This window comes from Erythrolamprus reginae, chromosome 5 (assembly GCF_031021105.1).
Source record: "Erythrolamprus reginae isolate rEryReg1 chromosome 5, rEryReg1.hap1, whole genome shotgun sequence".
NCBI lineage: Eukaryota > Metazoa > Chordata > Lepidosauria > Squamata > Dipsadidae > Erythrolamprus > Erythrolamprus reginae.
Window position 1 is genome coordinate 82136644 of NC_091954.1, and position 20491 is coordinate 82157134.

Below are 20491 nucleotides of genomic sequence, written 5' to 3' on the forward strand. Positions count from 1 at the left end.
CACGTGAATGGCTTATTGCAATATTCACTAAACATTGAAACCAGGATATCGAGTACAATTTTTGCCTGAAAGACAGAATGCATACCTATTTCTTAAATTATAATATTTAATTATTAAATACTATAATGCAAGTAACGGAGTTAAATTAATGTTTTAAATATAAAATTACAATATCAGTTCATAAGAAATCTTTAAAAACTTTATTAGTTTTTCAAAAATGTCACGAAAAATCAGACAACTAAAACTAAATAACAAATGAAGTGTCCGAATGTCTATGAAGCGGACAAAAGATCCAAACTCTTGACTAGGTTCATTATATTATATACATTTATATCCAATTTAATTTCTACAGACATAAAAATAACTCTAACAACTGATTGCTATGATCCAACTTTTTCAAGCCCTTTTATAAAGCATCAAACTTATTCCTTATATTTACTTGGAAGCAGGTCACATTTCTAAAAACAAAACTGATCAGCCGTTAAGGTCAATTTCAAAGGGACATCATTCTTATTTTATTTTGTAGATCAAGATTAACTTTGCTCAACACTTTGCTGGTTAAGAGTATTTACCTTGGTAAGATCTGTGGCTGTACACTCAACGAATACATTTTTAGTGTTGAGGCTAATTTTTGAATGTTCTCCTAAAAAACAAAAATACACTGGAATTGAAGATGCAATTTTTTGTTTTCTTGAATTTAAAAGACCAAAGTTTACAGATCTTTCTACTGAATACTGGAATTAAAACTACAGTACTAGAAAACCTAACAACCAGCAAAATATGCATGCTGAGATCCAAGTGATCTTTATTTAAATGAACAAGATTAGATTAGATTAGATTTATTGGATTTATATGCCGCCCCTCTCCGAAAACTCGGGGCGGCTCACAGCAAGTCAAAAACAATACATAATGACAATCCAATACCCACCAATCCAATGACAATTTTAAGCTAAAATTCATAAAAAAACAACCCCAACCCCAAACAAAACACGCATACAATCAATCTAATACCAAAACAACATGGGCAAGGGGGAGATGTTTCAGTTCCCCCATGCCTGACGGCAGAGGTGGGTTTTAAGAAGTTTGCGAAAGGCAAGGAGGGTGGGGGCAATCCTAATCTCAGGGGGGAGCTGGTTCCAGAGGGTCGGAGCCGCCACAGAGAAGGCTCTTCCCCTGGGTCCCGCCAGACGACATTGTTTAGTCGACGGGACCCGGAGAAGGCCAACTCTGTGGGACCGAACCGGTCGCTGGGATTCGTGCGGCAGAAGGCGGTCCCGAAGGTATTCTGGTCCGGTGCCATGAAGGGCTTTATAGGTCATAACCAACACTTTGAATTGTGACCAGAAACTGATCGGCAACCAATGCAGACTGCGGAGTGTTGGAGTGATATGGGCATACTTAGAGAAGCCCATAATTGCTCTCGCAGCTGCATTCTGCACGATCTGAAGTTTCCGAACACTTTTCAAAGGTAGCCCCATGTAGAGAGCGTTACAGTAGTTGAACCTCGAGGTGATGAGGGCATGAGTGACTGTGAGCAATGACTCCCGGTCCAAGTAGGGCCGCAACTGGCGCACCAGGCGAACCTGGGCAAACGCCCCCCTCGCCACAGCTGAAAGATGTTTTTCTAATGTGAGCTGTGGATCGAGGAGGACGCCCAAGTTGCGGACCCTCTATGAGGGGGTCAATAATTCCCCCCCCAGGGTAATGGATGGGCAGATCGAGTTGTCCTTGGGAGGCAAGACCCACAGCCACTCCGTCTTGTCTGGATTGAGTTTGAGTTTGTTGACACCCATCCAGGCCCCAACAGCCTCCAGGCACCGGCACATCACTTCCACTGCTTCGTTGACTGGGCATGGGGTGGAGATGTACAGCTTAGAAGTCCTGTAAATTCTTGTTTCTCCTTGTTTACGGCTGTTCATAATTTTGTACCAGGCTATTTGGAAAGACTTTGAAATTCAGATGTATAGACATGATTACACCTACATTATTTGGGGGACCAGGCCTGCAGATGAAATTACTGGTGAAGGGTACAATACAGACAATTGAAAATTCTACATTTGCCATAATTTTATAGTAATACATTGTAATTACCATTACACTGTGATTACCATTACAGTAATTGCTGTTAAAGCCTGTATAAATATCATGGCTTTCCTAAAAACTGATTTCATTTGAAATGCAATAAATTGCAAAAAAATGTCCTTGAAAAATGGTGCATCTACGGGATAAATTATTTATATTTCTTTGAAACATGTTGCAATATTTATTGAAAAAATGTGCAGATTTATATTAAGTGTAATCTCAATCAATTCTATGTTTTCGCAGACCAGAATCCCCAGTTCCTATGTCATGAGAAACAAACTACAACTTACTGCTGTCCAATACTTACTGCTCAGATTGAATGACTGCAATCTGAGCAGTGTGCACTAGCAGTTTCGCTTCCCCATCTGTAAACAAGAGTTCTGAAATTTTGGCTTCCGATAAAGTACAAAAATGCACTTCCCACTTCTCACTAGGAGCTCAATCTGTTCCCATAATGGATTTTTGTGTTCTTGTTCTTTACTTTGCAGAAAGATACTCCGTCTCATTCTAAAATTACATTCTTGAAAAATCTGTAACCGTAGAGCTGTTTTAAATGAAATGTAGAAATGCATTTTACAACAATAAGCCACTTTCATCCTCATGGAAGTGAGCTTCTAGTTATCTATGATGTTTCCCCTATTTTCTTATCCTGGGAGCTTTTCCCAAATATGTTCTAGATGTACAGTACATGGGAAGGACGCAGACAGAAGAGGAATTTAATGTGCCAGTTGTGTCTAGTCTGCTTACATATGAGAACCTTGATGCTTTTTGAGCTTGCTTGTTTTCTTGCAGCAGAAATTTCATCATCCAAACTAGCTAACATTTGCAGTGTTAGTTTGGGTAATGAAACATCTGCAAGAAAACAAGCAAGGTCAGAGAGCACCAAGGATCGTCCTTGCCTTTCGTAAGCGCTTAAAAACCCACCTCTGTCGTCAGGCATGGGGGAATTGAAATATTCCTTTCCCCTAGGCTTATAAAATTTATGTATGGTATGACTGTATGTATGACTGATCTCTTAAATTGGGGTTTTTATATTTTTTAATATTAGATTTGTTTACGTTGTCTTTTTACTGTTGTTAGCCGCCCCGAGTCTGCAGAGAGGGGCGGCATACAAATCTAATAAATAAATAAATAATAAATAAATAAATGTCAACTCTTAGCTAAAAATATTCTCCTTCACATATGAGAACTTCAGCCAATTTAAATTTTTTTTACAGTTTCTATTCCATTTCTGTTAAGGAGTTGAAACAATCAGATCTTGAGAAGATATTCAAAAGTCATGAAGAGGTTCTTAGAAACTGGGGAAAAAAACTTATATTGAAGAGGATGTTCTGAAATAAATACAATAAATTTCAGACTATAACAGTATGCCATTTCCTATTTCTCTCATTTAACCAAGATTAACACAAATGTTGCTAAGAAAAGTCTTACCATTAATTATTGGTGGCATTGAAAGAACAACACCATTGCTATCATAGATAACTGGATAAAGTGATTCGTTTTCAATAATAGGTAGATAGTGTTTAAGATGGCTATCCGTCTAAAACAAACAAAAGTTAATGTTTATATCTTTCCTCAGAAACCATTACACAGTATCTTTTTTAAAGATTTGTTTCATTGTCTCTATTTATTACATAACCATTACACAGTATCATCTTACAATATCTGTATAATATACATTAAGTCCTAGAATAGATAGTCCTAGAATAGATGTGTAGATGTTATATATAAATGATTGTTTTCATTGGAAAAAGTCACCATGGAAATTCACTTATTTCCCACTATATTCCTTATGGCACATCCCTTATTCAAAAGTATACAAGCAGATGTGAAATTAGAAATCAAACTATCTGTAAAAACTCAACTGACTTTCAATGTATTGCTAATCTGTATAAAACAAGCAAACTATCAAGCTGTTTGGATGTGTACAGATTCATAACAGAATATAGGGCACACTACACTGTGACCATAGTGCAATAATTTTACAGTATCACCATAAGATAAATTTCTAATGTTATCCATTATGGGGGGAAAACATTAAAAGCAGGTTTTATATTACTGGACATTAGATTTCAGGCCAATGCCCCCAAATTGTTGGGGAAATGGAACTAGTAAAGTAAATTTGGAAGAGAAAGTTTAGAGAAATACATGAAGGATTATTTATTTGGGCAGGAAGTTGGACAAGAAGACCTCCAAAATTCTTTCCAGCTCTGATTCTATAAAGCATAAGAAAATACATGAAGAGCAACCAATGGAGTGTGATCCAAACAGCAATATAAGCAACAGCTACCTAGCTTTAGTAATATTGCTACATCACAGGATTTCAGATAGAACTAATGTCTCCTAAGTCACAAAGTGGGCCCGCAAGCTAACTTCTATGCTATGACATCTAAATAAACAAATCATATTTAGGGCAAGCACTCTACTTCAAGGAGCAACAGCACTATGAGGTCAGAAATGAATTTACAAAAAAGATAAAACCTATTTTAGCACTGCTCAAAAGTTTACTGGATTACTGCATGATCTAAGGCAGTGTTTTTCAACCAGTGTGCCGCGAGACATGGTCAGGTGTGCCGCGAAGCTCAGAGAGAGAAAGAAAACAAGAGAGAGAGAAAGAAAACAAGAGAGAAAGAAAGCAAGAGAGAGAAAGCAAGAGAGAGAGAAAGCAAGAAAGACAGAGAGAGAGAAAGAGAGAGACAAAGAAAACAAGAGAGAGAGAAAGAAAACAAGAGAGAAAGAAAGAAAGAGAGAGAAAGAAAGAGAGAGAGAAAGAAAGAGAGAGAGAGAAAGAGAGAGAGAAAGAAAACAAGAGAGAGAGAGAAAGAAAACAAGAGAGAAAGAAAGAAAGAGAGAAAGAAAGAGAGAGAGAAAGAAAGAAAGAGAGAGAGAGAGAAAGAGAGAGAGAAAGCAAACAAGAGAGAGAGAAAGAAAACAAGAGAGAAAGAAAGCAAGAGAGAGAAAGAAAGAGAGAGAGAAAGAAAGAAAGAAAGAGAGAGCAAGAAAGAAAGCAAGAGAGAGAGAGAGATAAAGAGAGGGAGGGAAGGTGGGAGAGAGAAAGACATAGAGGTAGGTAGGGAGGGAGAGAGAAATAGAGCAAAAAAGAGGAAAGAAGGAAGAGAGAAAGAAAGAGGGATGGAGAGAGAGAGAAAAAGAGGAAGGGAGAGAAAGAGGGAGGGAGAAATAGAGCGAAAGGAAGAGATAATTTTTTTGTTCAAACTTTTTTTAGCCCCCACCCCCTCTCAATGTGCCCCATGGTTTTGTACATGTAAAAAATGTGCCGCAGCTCAAAAAAGGTTGAAAATCACTGATCTAAGGTTTTCTACACTGCTAAAAACAATGAACTACACTGCATGTCCACTTAGAAGCAACACTGATTTACAGTCCATTTCACATGCTGTTGTGCAAATTGAATAGTTGTGCAAATGAAATATTAAATGAGAATATTTCATTCATTCAGATCTAGGATGTGTTATTTGAGCGTTCCCTTTATTTTTTTGAGCAGTATATTATCGGCCAAGTGCTTTGGAACATTCTCTAGTTATAAAAGCTGGATGTTAACTCAATCCAGTGTATAATACTGGTTACAGTTTTTCCAAATCTACCAGTTAAAAATAAGAATCTCAGTTACATTGTATTTCTTATGTGTGTTTATTTTTTCCAGGTTATGGACATTAAGTTCTTGTTTATACTTTCATGTGATGCTGTTTGCATGTATTTATAATTGTATTCATTCAAATTCACTATGTTGAGATAAGTGGCCATATAAATTGTATCAACTCACAAATAAATGAGAAAATGTCTAGTAATTTTAAAGTAACCTACCCTGTACATTTCCATGATTTCAGGAGCACTGTATTCTTTATCCTGATTTAATGGTTTGAATTTAATTTCAGGTGGTGGTTTAGCTGTATATATAAATGGGCCAGAGATTGTATCTAGATCATGGGTACCAATTGCAACTAATGATCTCTTCCTAAAAAGAAAGCAAAATGAATTAACGTCTCTTCTATATACTAAATTCCCATTAAGCAGGGTAACAACACAGACAGGGATAAAGTGACAGTTATTATATTCTTGTATAATAAATATAATTCATGTATGATAAACTTTGAATATTACCCTGTAACTTTTATCTGAAAAATGAATACAAACATATTATATGCAGAAGTTTTCTTCCCTTTTTATTTACATCTAATTTTTAAAATACCGCATAAAAACAGTGTTCTTTAACATTTTCTTTTTAATTTATACTTTTATTATTTCTCTGAAAAAATTCTTTTTCAGAATACAACTAACCTGCAAATATTTTGATGCAATTTTTCTTGTAGATCAATGAAACTATCATAGCGGTCTTTGACAAAAGTTATATTACGAAGAACTGCAGCTACTGCATAAGGACGGATTTGGGCAGTCTGCAATAAAATAGATAGAATTAGACAATTTGGGTGAAACTATTATATGCTCCATAAAGCAATCAATTATTTCATAAAAGTAAGCCTTCATCTTAAACCAAAATATTTAAAATAACTAATACTATAGACTTTTAAAAAATCAGAATTATATTCTTTAAATGTCTGTATTCAAAGGAAAAGAACAGCAGTACAGTTGATCAATATAATAATAATTTTATGCTTGTTGACTCTTAACTAACCTCTACAAAAATTGACTTAAATTTGAAAAACGTGTATTTACAATCTATGCATCAAGATGAGGATTCAATTTTACTTACCTCTTCATTAATGGTAAGTCTTTGAATTTCACCATTGGGTGGTGTGATTTTTTTATATCTTGGAGCCCTTATTCTAAAATAATGAGATTTTAATATTAAAGATCAGTTTTGGAGGCATAAAAAATAGGCTCCATCTTAATGCTTCTTCCCATCCAACCAATACCCAGCTAGCACACAGATAAATAGCACACAAATACTGTACTTCCAGCATGATTCAAAAAGCTATTTTGAAATTTTTTTAAAAAATTGCATATCACCAGCAGATAATTCTGTCATTATCATCAGATTCCTAATCATACATAAAGGATTAATTGTCTTAAATATTTTAAATGCTATTAAATAGCAAAAAAATCTAAATAATTACCCATTAAATCTTTTTAGAAATTTGTTTCATTGAGTTTTGAATGAAATTTGTTTCATAAACATGAAATGTTTATGATCTAATGTAATATAAGATATTGCTTAAACAATAGGAAAACATAAATTACATGGGCCAAAGCAGTTCAAGCAACTTAAATTTTTAGTTATTTCTAAATCTATCCTTTACTAGTATTTAGACATATACCACTTCACAATGCTTTGCAGCTCTTTTCCTCAGCGTTCTGGGTCTTTGTTTTGATGATCTTGAAATGTTGCATATAGTCCTTGAGTTATAACAGCAACTGGGACAAGGATTACCCTGATTAAACAATATGATTTTAAAGTGTGATCTCATCCTTAGTACTGAAAATCCCAGATTATTGGTCAGGAAGTAACAGCAGTCCAAGGTAAGAATGATGTGACAGGCACAGAAAAGTAGGCCCTGGGAGCACCAGTGCAGGCTGGATACAAGATGGGAAAAGGCTTGGGAGACCAGCTGTAGGCCATGTGCAACTGAAGGTAAGCCTGGGGATGGATGGCACAGTGCAGGGTGGCTGTAGAGAAGCTAGAATACTGGATGGAGTGACAGGCAAAAGGTTGGAGGGTGGTGACATGACATTGCATTACACAAATACAGGAAAGCCTTCTCTACAAGCTTCCCCATTGATGATGATGATAATAATAATAATAATAATAATAATAATAATAAAAATAAAATAAAAAAATTATTAGATTTGTATGTCGCCCCTCTTCGAAGACTCGGGACGGCTCACAACAATAACAAAAACAATATAATAGTAATACAAATCCAATATTTTAAAAAGTATATATAAAACTCCAACAATTAAAACCATACAACACATGCTTTTTGCTTGGGGAAAGCCAAAAGGGGAGGTTTCAAATGGCAATTATGTGAGTTGGAACATCGCAACCATTGTAAGCGCAAGCCACATTCCAAGCAACCAAATCATGACCATGTGATGGAGGGCATTGTGCCAGCCAGAAAAATCAAGTATCAGTTGTAAGTACCACTTTTTCAGTGCCATCACAACTTCAAATGGTTGCTGAATGAAGTGGTTGATAAAGTGAAGACTACTATTAAGTGTAAAGTTGGAACTATTAGACACAAAAAACATTATTCATGTTTCGTCTGACTGATTACTTATGAGCTTAATATAGCATTTAATAATATTAGTCTCAAATGTCTTAGAGTATTACCTCTCTTTAAAAATCTGAAGACCTCTGACTAGGCCTTCCAAACAAAGGAGATCATATCGATTAGCAGGAACATCAATTTTATACAAAATGGTTTCTGATGCACCGTCTGCTTTTCCATCACCTTTTTCTTTGCTTATTATGTCCTTCTCAGACGTCTAAAATAAAAAAAGGTATAAAAGATATTATTTTTTAATTATACGCTACCCAGAGTCATATTCCAAGTGTAGCTTCATCAATGCAGTAAAAGATGTTACTATCATGTCTCTGATCTTGATGCTATCTCTGTTGATGCAATTTAGAACTATGTAGTTGTATTTGGTAGGTACAGCACATTGCTGACTCTTATTTAAGCAATGATCCAATAGAACACCTAGATGCCTCTCACAGATACTACTGTTGAGCTAGGTACTTCGAATTTTATTCTTAGTGCCATTATCTTTTCCTGGCTAAGTGAAGAAACTTATTTTTCACATCACAGAACTGCCTCCTGTTAGATAGTCAAAGCTCAAGTCTGTCAAAATCCTTCTGAATCTTGAGTCTATCTTCCACAGTGTTGGCAATTCTTCCCAACTTAGTGTTGTTTGCAAATTATCTCCTCATCTAGATCAGTGATTTTCAACCTTTTTTAAGCCACGGCACATTTTTTACATTTACAAAATCCTGGGACACACCACCAACCAAAATGACACAAAATGACACCCCAAGACACTCTCCTCTCTTTTTCCATCCCTGTCTCCTCCCCACCCGTGTGTGTGTGTGTGTGTGTGTATACACACTCTTGAACCATTTCCAAAAACAGGTGAGGGCTGGGTTTTTTCTCTCTCTTATTCTTTGGGTGCTTTTTATCATATGCTTTAAATCAAGAATCACTTCTCTCTCTCTTTTGTTTCTCTCTCTTTCCTCTCATTCTCTGTCTCAATCATTTTCTCATTTCTCTTTTTTCCTCCCTTTTGCTCATTTCTCTCTCTCTCTCTCGCCCTTCCTCTCCTTTTCTCTCTCTCTCTTGCTTTCTTTCTCTCTCATTCTTGCTTTCTCTTGCTTGCTTTCTTTCTCTTTTCTTTCTCTCTCTTGCTTTCTCTCTCACACACACTCTCTTTCTCTCTCTCTCTTTCTCTCTCTCTCTCACTCTCTCTCTCAGCAAAATGTTGCGAGACCAGAACCTGAGCTTCCTTTTTCGCGGCACACCTGACCATGTCTCGCGGCACACTAGTGTACCACGGCACACTGGTTGAAAAACACTGATCTAGATCATTTATGGAAATGATGAAGAGCCTCAGGCCCAAGACTGAACCTTGAGATATCCCACTGCTTACTTCCCTCTACACAGGTGTAGTTCCACTGAGGACTACACATGAATGCAGTTGATCCACAGCTTTTCCCTGATCCACTAATTTAATCACTTTATAAAAAAAGATAATAAAGTTTGTCTGGCATAATCTGTTTTTAATAAACCCACACAGGCTTCCAATAATCACCTAATTCATTTCTAGATGCTCAACAGATTATTGAAAAGGGAAGTAATAGTATAATTAGAACCACTCTATTTTCATTATTAAAGTAAGGTGTTTTTTTTAACAAAACAGAATCCTGAAGAATTAGGAAAATATGCTTTATCTGATTGTTGCATTACATCACACCAACCCCATCTACAGTGGAAACATAGAAGATTGATGGCAGAAAAAGACCTCATGGTTCATCTAGTCTGCCCTTATACAGTACATCTACAATAAATGTAACAGTAAAAATACTTACAATTTCATCAAGTTCCAAACCAAATTCAAAACACAATTCATCAAATTCTTCATCAGCTGCAAAAAAAAGTTTTTAAGATTGATTATCTATTAAAGTTGAATTAATGTGACAGATGGGGGAAAAAGAACTGATTTTATCTTAATATTTGGTTAAATAGCATTCAGAAGGATTTCAGAGGTGACCACAAAACAATAGGAAACTATGCAATTTGGATAAGCAGCCAATGTAATACCCTTCCATTTTCATAGCTATTGTGGGCTAATAATCTACACTGCTAAAAAAAAAAAGGAACACTTAAACAACACAATATAACTCCAAGTAAATCAAAGTTCTGTGAAACCAAACTGTCCACTTAGGAAGCAACACTGATTGACAATCAATTTCACATGCTGCTGTGCACATTCAACTTTGTACAGAACAAAATATTCAATGAGAATATTTCATTCATTCAGATCTAGGATGTGTTATTTGAGGGTCCCCTTTATTTTATTTTATTTTTTGAGCAGAGTATATTCACCAGAGTGCCTTCTGTCCCTTGTCCTAATGTTTCTCTTGTACTAGTATCATATCTTTGTGTTATATCTTTGTATACCACCAATACTTACTTGACAAAACAAATAAAACAAATAAAACAAACAAACAAATAAATAAATAAATAAGTAATAAGAACGGTTGTTTCTGTCTGGCTACCTGCTGGAAAATAAAAGCCCCCTCCCTTCCCTTGAGCCTTGTCACTCAATCTGTCTCCAACCTGGTACCTGCTCAATGGGCGGAGGTGTACAGCTGCCAAGTCCACAATGGGCACGGACTTGGTGGAAAGCAGCGGGAGGCTGCAGTCCAACCTATTTGGTAAGCACCAAATCAGGACAGGATAATGTGCCTTTTCGCCCCTGAGCTCAAAGAATGTTATGAAAGCTCCATTATGCTCCGAATCTACTAAGCCAGTGTTTCCCAACCTTGGCAACTTGAAGATATCTGGACTTCAACTCCCAGAATTCCCCAGCCAGCATTCGCTGGTTGGGGAATTCTAGGAGTTGAAGTCCAAATATCTTCAAGTTGTCAAGGTTGGGAAACATTGTACAAGCTGCCCTTTCCGGAAACCCCCTCCCCTCCACATCTAGTGCGAAATATCACCGCAGTGCCCTCTTTCCCCACCTCTTCTGACCCAAAGACACGCTCACTACAAGCCCCCCGAGCTTTTCCTTACTGTAGCTCCTTCCCAAGGCTTGAAAAAGCAGGTCTCGCTTCACGCCGACAGTCGGCATGGCTCACCGGCAGGTCCTGACACTTGCTTTCCTTCGCGGCGCATGCGCTAGGTTCAGTGTCACTAAGGAAGGCCGCGGGACTTCAATTCCCTGACGTTAAGGACTAGTGCCTAAATTTCTGCCCGCTCCAAATGCTTATTTTTTTTGGGGGGGGGGTACTTTTTCGTTCAGAAGAATAAAAAAAAGGATAAAGTCCATCCAAAGCCTGTGTTCTTAAAGCGTGGAATAATCCGGCAGAGAGAAACTCGTATACATTTTGTTTTGTGTTGATCAGGCTTGCCGCGGACAGCTAACCGTTCCGCTTGTATCAGCCGGAAAAAAGGGAGATGTTTTGGTTTATAGATTTACGAATGATAAATGGTGTAGAACGGGCTTCGCACCGTTCTAGCACCGTGTGTTAAGTTGGTAACAAGAAACGTGTAAGTTACTTCTTCAGTGCAAAGTAACGTTGGCATTAAATTGAATACTGGCTCTGAGATAGACAGGTACAGATGTGCAATTTCGAAAATTGAAGTTCACACATCTTAAAGTTATAAGATATAATACAGCCCCGTGTTGTTCATGTGGCTTTCAGAGAAACCGAATCTAAGTGTCTTTAGAATCTACAGGGGGTGGACAAAAAAATGGAAACACTTGACATTTTGGAATCATGTTTGGACATGTTCAAATCAATCAAAACTTGACATATTTTTTTTTAATTCTGTTATTTGATATGTTTTTTTTAAAACTACCTCTTTTTAAACAGAAATTTAAGGAAATTGGTTATAACCTTCTAGAAATGGCAGACCTCTCAGACTTTCAAAGAGGCCAAATTGTTGGTGCTTGAATGGCAGGTGCTAGTATATACATAAAGTGCCCGAATATTTGGCGTTTCAAGAGGTATCGCAGTCTCGAAAGGACTTATAAGACTTGGATGTAATTCTCTCTAGAACTTGGGTTTTTTTAATTATTCAGGAATCTCGGAGTATACACAGTATGGGCAAAGAGAAAAAAATGTATAGGATGTTTTGGGAGGAGAAAGTTTGTTTGCAATCAAATGGTGATTGTATTTAGTGATGGCATGTGTCCTCTAAGCTGTAAGTTTTGCTTTACAAAGCATAATAGATGTGAAAATGTCATACAGAAAATTGGATACATTTATTCCAAGTTATTCCAAAAGCAGGACAAATAACAATTGAATAAAATTGCACAGAAGTAAAATTTAGTTGGGCATAGTGAAAAAAAATCTGTTAAGCGTGGACTGTTCAACAATGAAACAATCTGTCTTGGGAATTTAGATTTATTATATTTAGAATAGAATAGACAGAATAGGATAGGATAGGATAGAATAGAATTCTTTATTGGCCAAGTGTGATTAGATACACGAGTAATTTGTCTTTGGTGTTTATGCTCTCACTGTACATAAGGAGAAAAAAAATACATTCATCAAGAATAATATGATACAACACAGTAATACAAGCAACATGGTTATAGTCATAAATTGGAAGAGATTGGTACTAGGAAGGATGAGAATAACAACAATACAGTCTTGGTAAATAATTTGACAGTGTTTGTGAGAATTATTTGTTTAGCAGAGTGAGGGCATTTGGGAAAAAACTGTCCTTGTGTCTAGTTGTTTTGCAGTGCAGTGCCCTATAGTATTTTTTTGAGGGTAGAAGTTGAAACAATTATGTCCAGTTTGTGAGTCAGTAGATATTTTCACAGCCCTTTTTTTTGACTCCTGCAGTATACAGATCCTCAACTGCAGGCAGATTGTAGCAATTGCTTTTTCTGCTGTTCTTATTATCTTTTCAAGTCTGTGTTGTCTTTTTTGGCTGTAGAGCCAAACCAGACCGTTAGGAGGTGCAGATTACAGACTCAATAATTCTTCTGTAAAACTAAATCAGCAGCTCTTTTGACAGTTTGAGCTTTCTGTGTTTGCGCAGAAAGAACATTTTTTGTTTATGTTTTTGATGTTAGGTGTCCATTTTCAGTAAGTATTTAGATATTATAGAACATAGAAAATTGAAGGACTGTACTGTTGATACTATTTGTCTAGTATTGGTATAGGAGGTTCTGGCATTGGTATAGGAGGTTTCCTTCTAAAATCCACCACCATTTCTACGATTTTGCCTTTATTTAATTCAAGATTGTCGACAAGACACCACAAAACCAGTTGTTCAACTTCTGGACTGTATGCAGATTCATCATTGTCTTGAATGAGACCAATCACTTTTGGGTCATCTGTGAACTTCAGTAGTTTAACAGAGAGATATTTTGAGATGCAGTCATTTATTAGGGAGTTTAAACATTTCTCAGGTAATTCAGTTCATTAACATGTTCAAGGTATAATATTAATAATATCTTTTAAGAGAATCTATCCATCTGCTTCCTAACAGTTGACCCTAACTTGGCATATGATTGAAATTTGAAAATTCACATAGAAAAGCACATGAAAGCACCCAAAGATTATAAACGATAAATATATGCAGCAATCACATTTCAAGTGTTTTTTCCTAAATAACTTGGCTGTGAGTATTAAAATATGCTAATAAATTTTCCTCATACTTCAAAGGAAAGGGTATCCCACTGTATAGCATAGTAACAGAGAAGTAGCATGTGTAAGTCTTCATGAAAATGAGAGACAAGCCACAGATTCTGCTAAGACAACTGTGGTTCTAAACCAGTTGAAAAAGTCTTGAATATATCTTGGAACCAAGATTTGTAGAGTTTATATAATATGTATTCATTGACTCATGTAATGAGCTCATTAGATAGTGGCATAATTACATTTTTTTCATGGGAAACCCTACATTTTTTCATTCCCCAAAAAAGTTAAAATAAGACTGAAAAGAGTGACATAGTTTTAAATTTCTGCAAATATCATGCATAGTGATGGGTGCCAGTGATGGGCAGCATGTACAGTGATAGCTACTATCACCGGTTACCCCTAGATTTGCCTATGGAACACTTCCGTTATGCAAGCTTCAATGGCTAGTTTCTTTCCAGGTACAAAAGTGTATCTTTTCTATCGCAACCCTTACCTTATGGAGCACTTTCCCTCCCTGGAGTTCTGCAAAGTCTCTAATTCTCCTAGCCTTCTTTCTGTGAAACACTGAAGACTTGGCTTTCCCTCCCAAGTGCTGGAAAAGATTGAGATGACTGCATATAGGAATCTCGATTTAGTGCCAGATTTTTGTGTTCAAAATATTTAAGTTTATAGTTTTAACATGGTATATATGTTGATTTAATTTTTGATTGGAAGCCACCTGGAGTTTGTTATAAGAAGAGGGGCTGTACAAGAGCCCCCAGGACCAGACTTTAAGATACATTGGTCTAGATCAGGGGTAGGCAAAGTTGACTCTATGACTTGTGGACTTCAACTCCCAGAATTCCTGAGCCAATCATGCTAGCTCAGGAATTATGGGAGTTGAAGTCCACATGTCATAGAAGAGCCAGCTTTGCCTACCCCTGGTCTACATAGTAGGTCTTCAGATAGATTCCGTCAATTCTATCAATTTAATCAATTTCAGGGGCCACAAACTTTCTTAAACAAAAGCAAACAAATTGCTTTATATCTTAGTGTAGTGTGTGATTCCAGCCATTGGATAAATGAACAAAGGCTGCAAATAAATGAAAATTTAAGAATATATTTTTCTCTTTTCTGCATTATGGGCATTAATAGGGGTCATAAGCATATCTTGCATAACGATTAAGCAATATCTTTGCTTCAGGATTAATAGCAACTCAAGGCCCTTTATCTGAATTCACCAGACCACTGTTGCTTGAATGTCTGGCTTACAGTTCATTTGTCTTTGTTTTTGTGCTACAGGTCATCATTCAAAACAAACAGGCAACTGTAAGCAGTTGTTCTCATATTAATCATCTGTACAGATCAAGGGCATAGTGTCAAACATAAAGAAGAACGGAACTTTAAGGAATGTTAACTCAAAGCCCGGGAAAACAGGTGACAGAATAAGGTCTCCTATTATTGTTCTTCGGATCTAGTAAAGCAAAAGTTTCTGAATAGGGATACAACCTTGCTGAATGGCATGTCTAAGTTTCATGCCGCTAATACAGCAAAATAAAGAATGGAGTGTTGTGAAGAATTAGTGAAGAGGGATTTTGTGACACATTGCACCAAGTTTCCCCAAACCAGTACTCTCCAGTGTTGTTGAATTTTGATTCTTAAAATTCCCATCTGAAATACCAGATTGGAGAACAATGTCTTATACTATTCAGTAAAGTATAAGAAGTTAAAGCCACAACAACTCAGAAATGTTTCCAGATATAATCTATTTAGTGTAAAAAAAATTAGTACACACAAAGGCTCATGTAAATTGTATCAAAAGTGGCTAACTTGCTTTGATTAAATAATTTTGAGTGGAGGGTAGCCTATTTATTCATATCGTATCTGCCAGTATATAGCTTAATATTTGAGCTACAGTATTTAGGTATTAGATTTGCTCAGACAAATGATCACAGCCCGCAATCTGGCTTTCAGAAATTACAACCAGCTGATACTTAATGCACATCCTGCTGTTTGAAATACTACATGGATGGAAATAAGAGTACTGACTGATACCCATTTCCTTCTAAACTGCCATTACATACAATGTGTTAAATATGTAAAACATATAGTATATGTCTTCATCCATTATGAAAACAGCTAAAACAAATCAAAATAATTCATTTAAAAACTTGAAAATATAATATGTGACTTTATATACTGTTATCAAGAAATAAAAAGCATTAAATTTGTGGGCCAACATGTAAGACGCAGTAGTAATTTTACTATGGATTTTATTATTACAAAGCAGTTGGTTGGTTGGTTGATTGGTTGGTTGGTTGGTTGGTTGGTTGGTTGGTTGGTTGGTTGGTTGGTTGGTTGGTTGGTTGGCTGGCTGGCTGGCTGGCTGGCTGGCTGGCTGGCTGGCTGGCTGGCTGGCTGGCTGGTTGGTTGGTTGGTTGGTTGGTTGACATATGTACAGAATCATAATCTATATGTAGACAACTACTGTACAATAGTTTTTATTGCGAGCCAGTATGAAACAATGGTTAAAGGATCAGGCTAGAAACTGGGAGACTGGGAGTTCTAGTCCTATCTTAGCCACATAGCCGGCTGGGAGACTTTGGGCTGGTCTTTCTCTGTTAACCTCAGGAAAGAGGTAGCTGCAAACAACTTCTGAAAAATCTTGCCAAGAAAACTGCAGGACCTGTCCAGGCAGTTGCCAGAATAAAACACTGACTAGAAGACAATAACAACAATAAAAGCTAGGGTGGCGCAGTGGTTAGAGTGCAGCACTGCAGGATACTTCAGCTAACTGCTAGCTGTAGATCAGCAGTTCAAATCTCACTACCGGCTCAAGGTTGACTCAGTCTTCCATCCTTCTGAGGTGGGTAAAATGAGGACCCAGATTGTTGGGGGCAATATGCTGATTCTGTAAACCAACTAGAAAGCACTATGAAGAATATATAAGTCTAAATGCTAATGCTATAATAAAAGTTTCAATTAAACCTGCACTTACACTGTACCTGCTGATTTCTGAAATATTTCTTTTGGAAGGTTTTTCAAAGAAATCTTTGCAAAATACAAAAAATTGCCAGTAATTAATTACAGAAATGATCTCAAAATATATACCATTCTAAAAATGGAGGGGAAAAATCAAATCAAATCAAATTGAATGTTATTAATTATGGCCTGATGTCCGCATGCTTAAAATGATTGTTGAAAAACAAAACATCCCAACCTATGTGTCTAAAAAGTAAAATATACAATCAATAAATAAGAATTCTAATAATGATTGTCAATTTTATGCTAGGGAAATCATCGTTTGTTGATATCTGAAGGCTAAAGTAACAACTTTGGCACCATTGTATATATAATAGCAATCCGTATTAACAAAATCTAAATCAAAATCTTAAGTCTAATCAGAATTCCAGCTGAAAGAAGATAAAATTAGCTTGTGCCACAAATCCATATAAACCCTCCTTCATGGCACAAGAAATGTACTGCAGGAATTTATACAGTTGAAATATATAGTCGAAAGCAGTTAATATGCTGTATGTCTTTATAAATGCCAAATGATTGAGTCAGTGTATAAAGAGAAAGGATTAATGTTCCTTTGAAAAACATTTGAAGATTTTCAAAAGCTAATATTAAATTATTCTTGTCTGTCTAAAAATTGCTCTTTGCTCTTGAATAAATTCTTTCCTTCTGGATAATTTTTTACTCTTGGATAATCTCTTCCTTATGTCTTAAAGCCTAAGTGTACAGCATACTTTATTTTTGTTATGTATTGTATATATACTAGTTGTCAGTTGATGTTCTCATTCTGGTCCTCTGTTGGAGCGGGAAAATACTCTCTCCTATTTGCTGGTTTGGCTGATCAGTTTATATAAAAGGAACATTCTTTGCCCATAACATAACATAACAATTTTTATAGTACTGAATAAGTTAAGAAGCCTATGATTTGATGGATCATTCCTACAATCTTTCTTGTAGATTGGTCCAAAAATGCCTTATCCCCTGGTTTTGGGGTATAAAGGCTATCCTATATATAAATAAAAATAACAAAGCCAAAATTGGTAGCAACCAATAACCAGGCTTTTGTTTTTTCACATAGCTAAATATATATTTTATTAGATTAATAAGCCGCCCTTCTCCTCGCGGACTCAGGGTGGCTTACAAGGTAAAAATAGGCACAATGAATAATAAATATGATTAAAACATTAGAAATAAATAATACCCACTATAGTTAACCTTAGTAACATGGGTAACTTTAAATGGCTGAGTAAATGCAAACATACTTTTCAAATAGACAGCTAGTTGATGTTACAACTGCAAAAACATTTTAGGGAGATATTTACACAAGCAAGATTCGAACAACTTGAGACAAAAGTCCGATATGGGAGATTCCATTCAATACTCTTCAATGAGCATCTCTGCATTTGCGAAGGTAGAACACCTGGCTCACATCCTATTTGATTGTTGCTTGTATAAAGGGGTGAGAGACAGGTGTCTTGGTCTACATACCAAAGAAATGATCTATTGGGGTTTCCATATCAAAACAACTTACTTTATGTGCAGCCAGAACCTGAAAATAACATTTAACACAGCACAGTATTTAAACAAAACGGTTCGGTTGAGATCTGCATTTGTAGGATTGATTGGGGTAGATTACAGGGGTGACACCAAAATATTTTTTTAATCATATTTTATCTATATCTTAAATTATTGTATTTTATTCCAGCTTCATTTTAAATTGTATATTATTCCAATTTCATTTTAAATTGTATTTTATCAAATCCCATTTTAAATTGTTCTTATCAAATTGTAGTAATAATTTGTTTCTGAAACTTTACATTTTGCTATGGCCCAAGGACTAAATGTCACGTCATGTTATGTCAATGTGGGACAGAAGAAAATAATTCATTCCTTTGATTGTATCCTTTCAAATGAAAGACAGCTAGTCCAATGGAGTACTGTAGATTGGATTGAATTAATACAATGTGTGAACCTATTCACCACACTGGTTTATACTTCATAATGATTATTCCAATGACTGGTAAGTGTAATATTCAAGCCAAAGCTGAGAAAAGCTATTCCTGGATTATTGGAAAAGACTAATAGTATTTGTAGAAGACAGAAAACCTTTGTTTTTGTTAGTCAGAGGCATAACTTGTTGTGGTTAGCCCTGGCCCAGCTCTTGCCCCAAGGACTGTGGATGTGGGGGAGACATCCACATGCTGCAGGCCTGTTTTGCCCCCCACACCTGTGGAATCTGATGGTGAAGGCTCCTCTGACCAAGAAGATATGAGTGACAGGGAGTAGGAGAGTGGGGCAGACAGCTCAGAAGGAGATCAATTATCTAGCTCCTCCTTGGATTCAGAACAAGATTTAATGATACAGCCAGGCATGCGGAGAGCGATGCATAGGCAACAACAACTGAGAGATTATTATCAAAGAAAATGAGGCCACCTGTGGTTGGGTGGGGCTGTGGTAATTAGTGAGGGTGCTATAAATAACAGCCTGTGGGTTTGGCCATTGTGGAGGATTATCTGATCCTTGTGTTTCCTGACTGTTTTACTGACTTTGACCTTTTGTGTGCTTATTTTTCCCTGCTTTGAAACTAAACCAGAGCAAAGTGTGTTTCACTTTGTGAAAGAAGAAGGACTGTGAATTGCCTCACAGCTGCAAGCTAAGTATCGCAGAACTGATAAGGGACTTGTACAAATTACTAGTTTGTTTGGAGACAAGTGCTCTTTGCTATACCAAAAGATGGCTTAGGTTAAGGAAATTTTCATTATAAAGAACATTGTTTTGGATTTTCAAACGTGTGTGTGTCTGAAATTTGTACCTGTGAATTTTTGGGAGGAGTGTACCAGAGAGCCCGACAGAACATAACTGATATAAACAAAAAAGATATTTGAGATTATTTTTTCCTAGACTATAACTCCAAACAATAGTCACTCCCAATCATCGTAATTCAACCCAGGTGGAAAAAGAGGTTCAGAAAGCTTGTCTAACATATTTTAGACTTCTGGGCTGTCAGATATAGAAGGCTTACTACTCTAATACAGAGACAGTGCTACTGTCAAGCATTTTTCCCACAAACCATTTTGGTCTGGTGGTTAAGGCTCCACATTAGAAACCAAAAGACTGGGAGTTCTAATATCCCCTTAGGCATGAAAAACCGACTGTGTTACTTTGGGCCAGTCATTCTATCTCACCTCACCTCACTGAGTTGTTGTGGGGAAAATAGGAGGAGGAAGGAGAATTAGGTATGTTCACAATCTTGAGTTTATTTATAAAGTAATAAAGGCAGGATTTTTTTAAAAAAAATCTGTGCCCAAGTTTGTTATCAGTTGGGTTTTTAGTTTAGGTATAATTAATCCTTTTAAGAAATGTCTTCTACTGAACTCTGAATCATGAGTTTGTGTAATAATTTTGTGTAATAGCTCATTAAAAAGAACACATGAAAATTAGAACTGATTATGGATTTGCTTGAGGCTTAAAAGTTTTGAATGGATTAGCTTCACAATTGCAGTTATGACAGGAGTTTTCTGAATTGCCTCAATTGGCATAGTTAGCTCATACTTAATA

The 20491-nt window shown here is 36.3% G+C and overlaps 1 protein-coding gene across 2 annotated transcripts in view; it reads right to left on the minus strand.

Annotated features, from left to right (window-relative positions):
• Window positions 1-11450, minus strand: part of FARSB (phenylalanyl-tRNA synthetase subunit beta) — a 39980-nt gene extending 28530 nt beyond the window's left edge. Inside the window, exons 1-9 of one of the 2 annotated variants that reach the window (XM_070753291.1) lie at window positions 11349-11450; window positions 10142-10197; window positions 8390-8544; window positions 6812-6884; window positions 6379-6494; window positions 5905-6055; window positions 3514-3622; window positions 573-643; window positions 4-65 (exon numbers count right to left, since the gene is read on the minus strand). In XM_070753291.1, the coding sequence (XP_070609392.1) occupies window positions 4-65; window positions 573-643; window positions 3514-3622; window positions 5905-6055; window positions 6379-6494; window positions 6812-6884; window positions 8390-8544; window positions 10142-10197; window positions 11349-11406 (851 nt within the window). In that variant the 5' untranslated portion in view covers window positions 11407-11450. The remainder of the gene's footprint in view (window positions 1-3; window positions 66-572; window positions 644-3513; window positions 3623-5904; window positions 6056-6378; window positions 6495-6811; window positions 6885-8389; window positions 8545-10141; window positions 10198-11348) is intronic. The other variant, XM_070753290.1, reaches the window with a different exon arrangement.
• Window positions 11451-20491: the final 9041 nt, after the last annotated feature.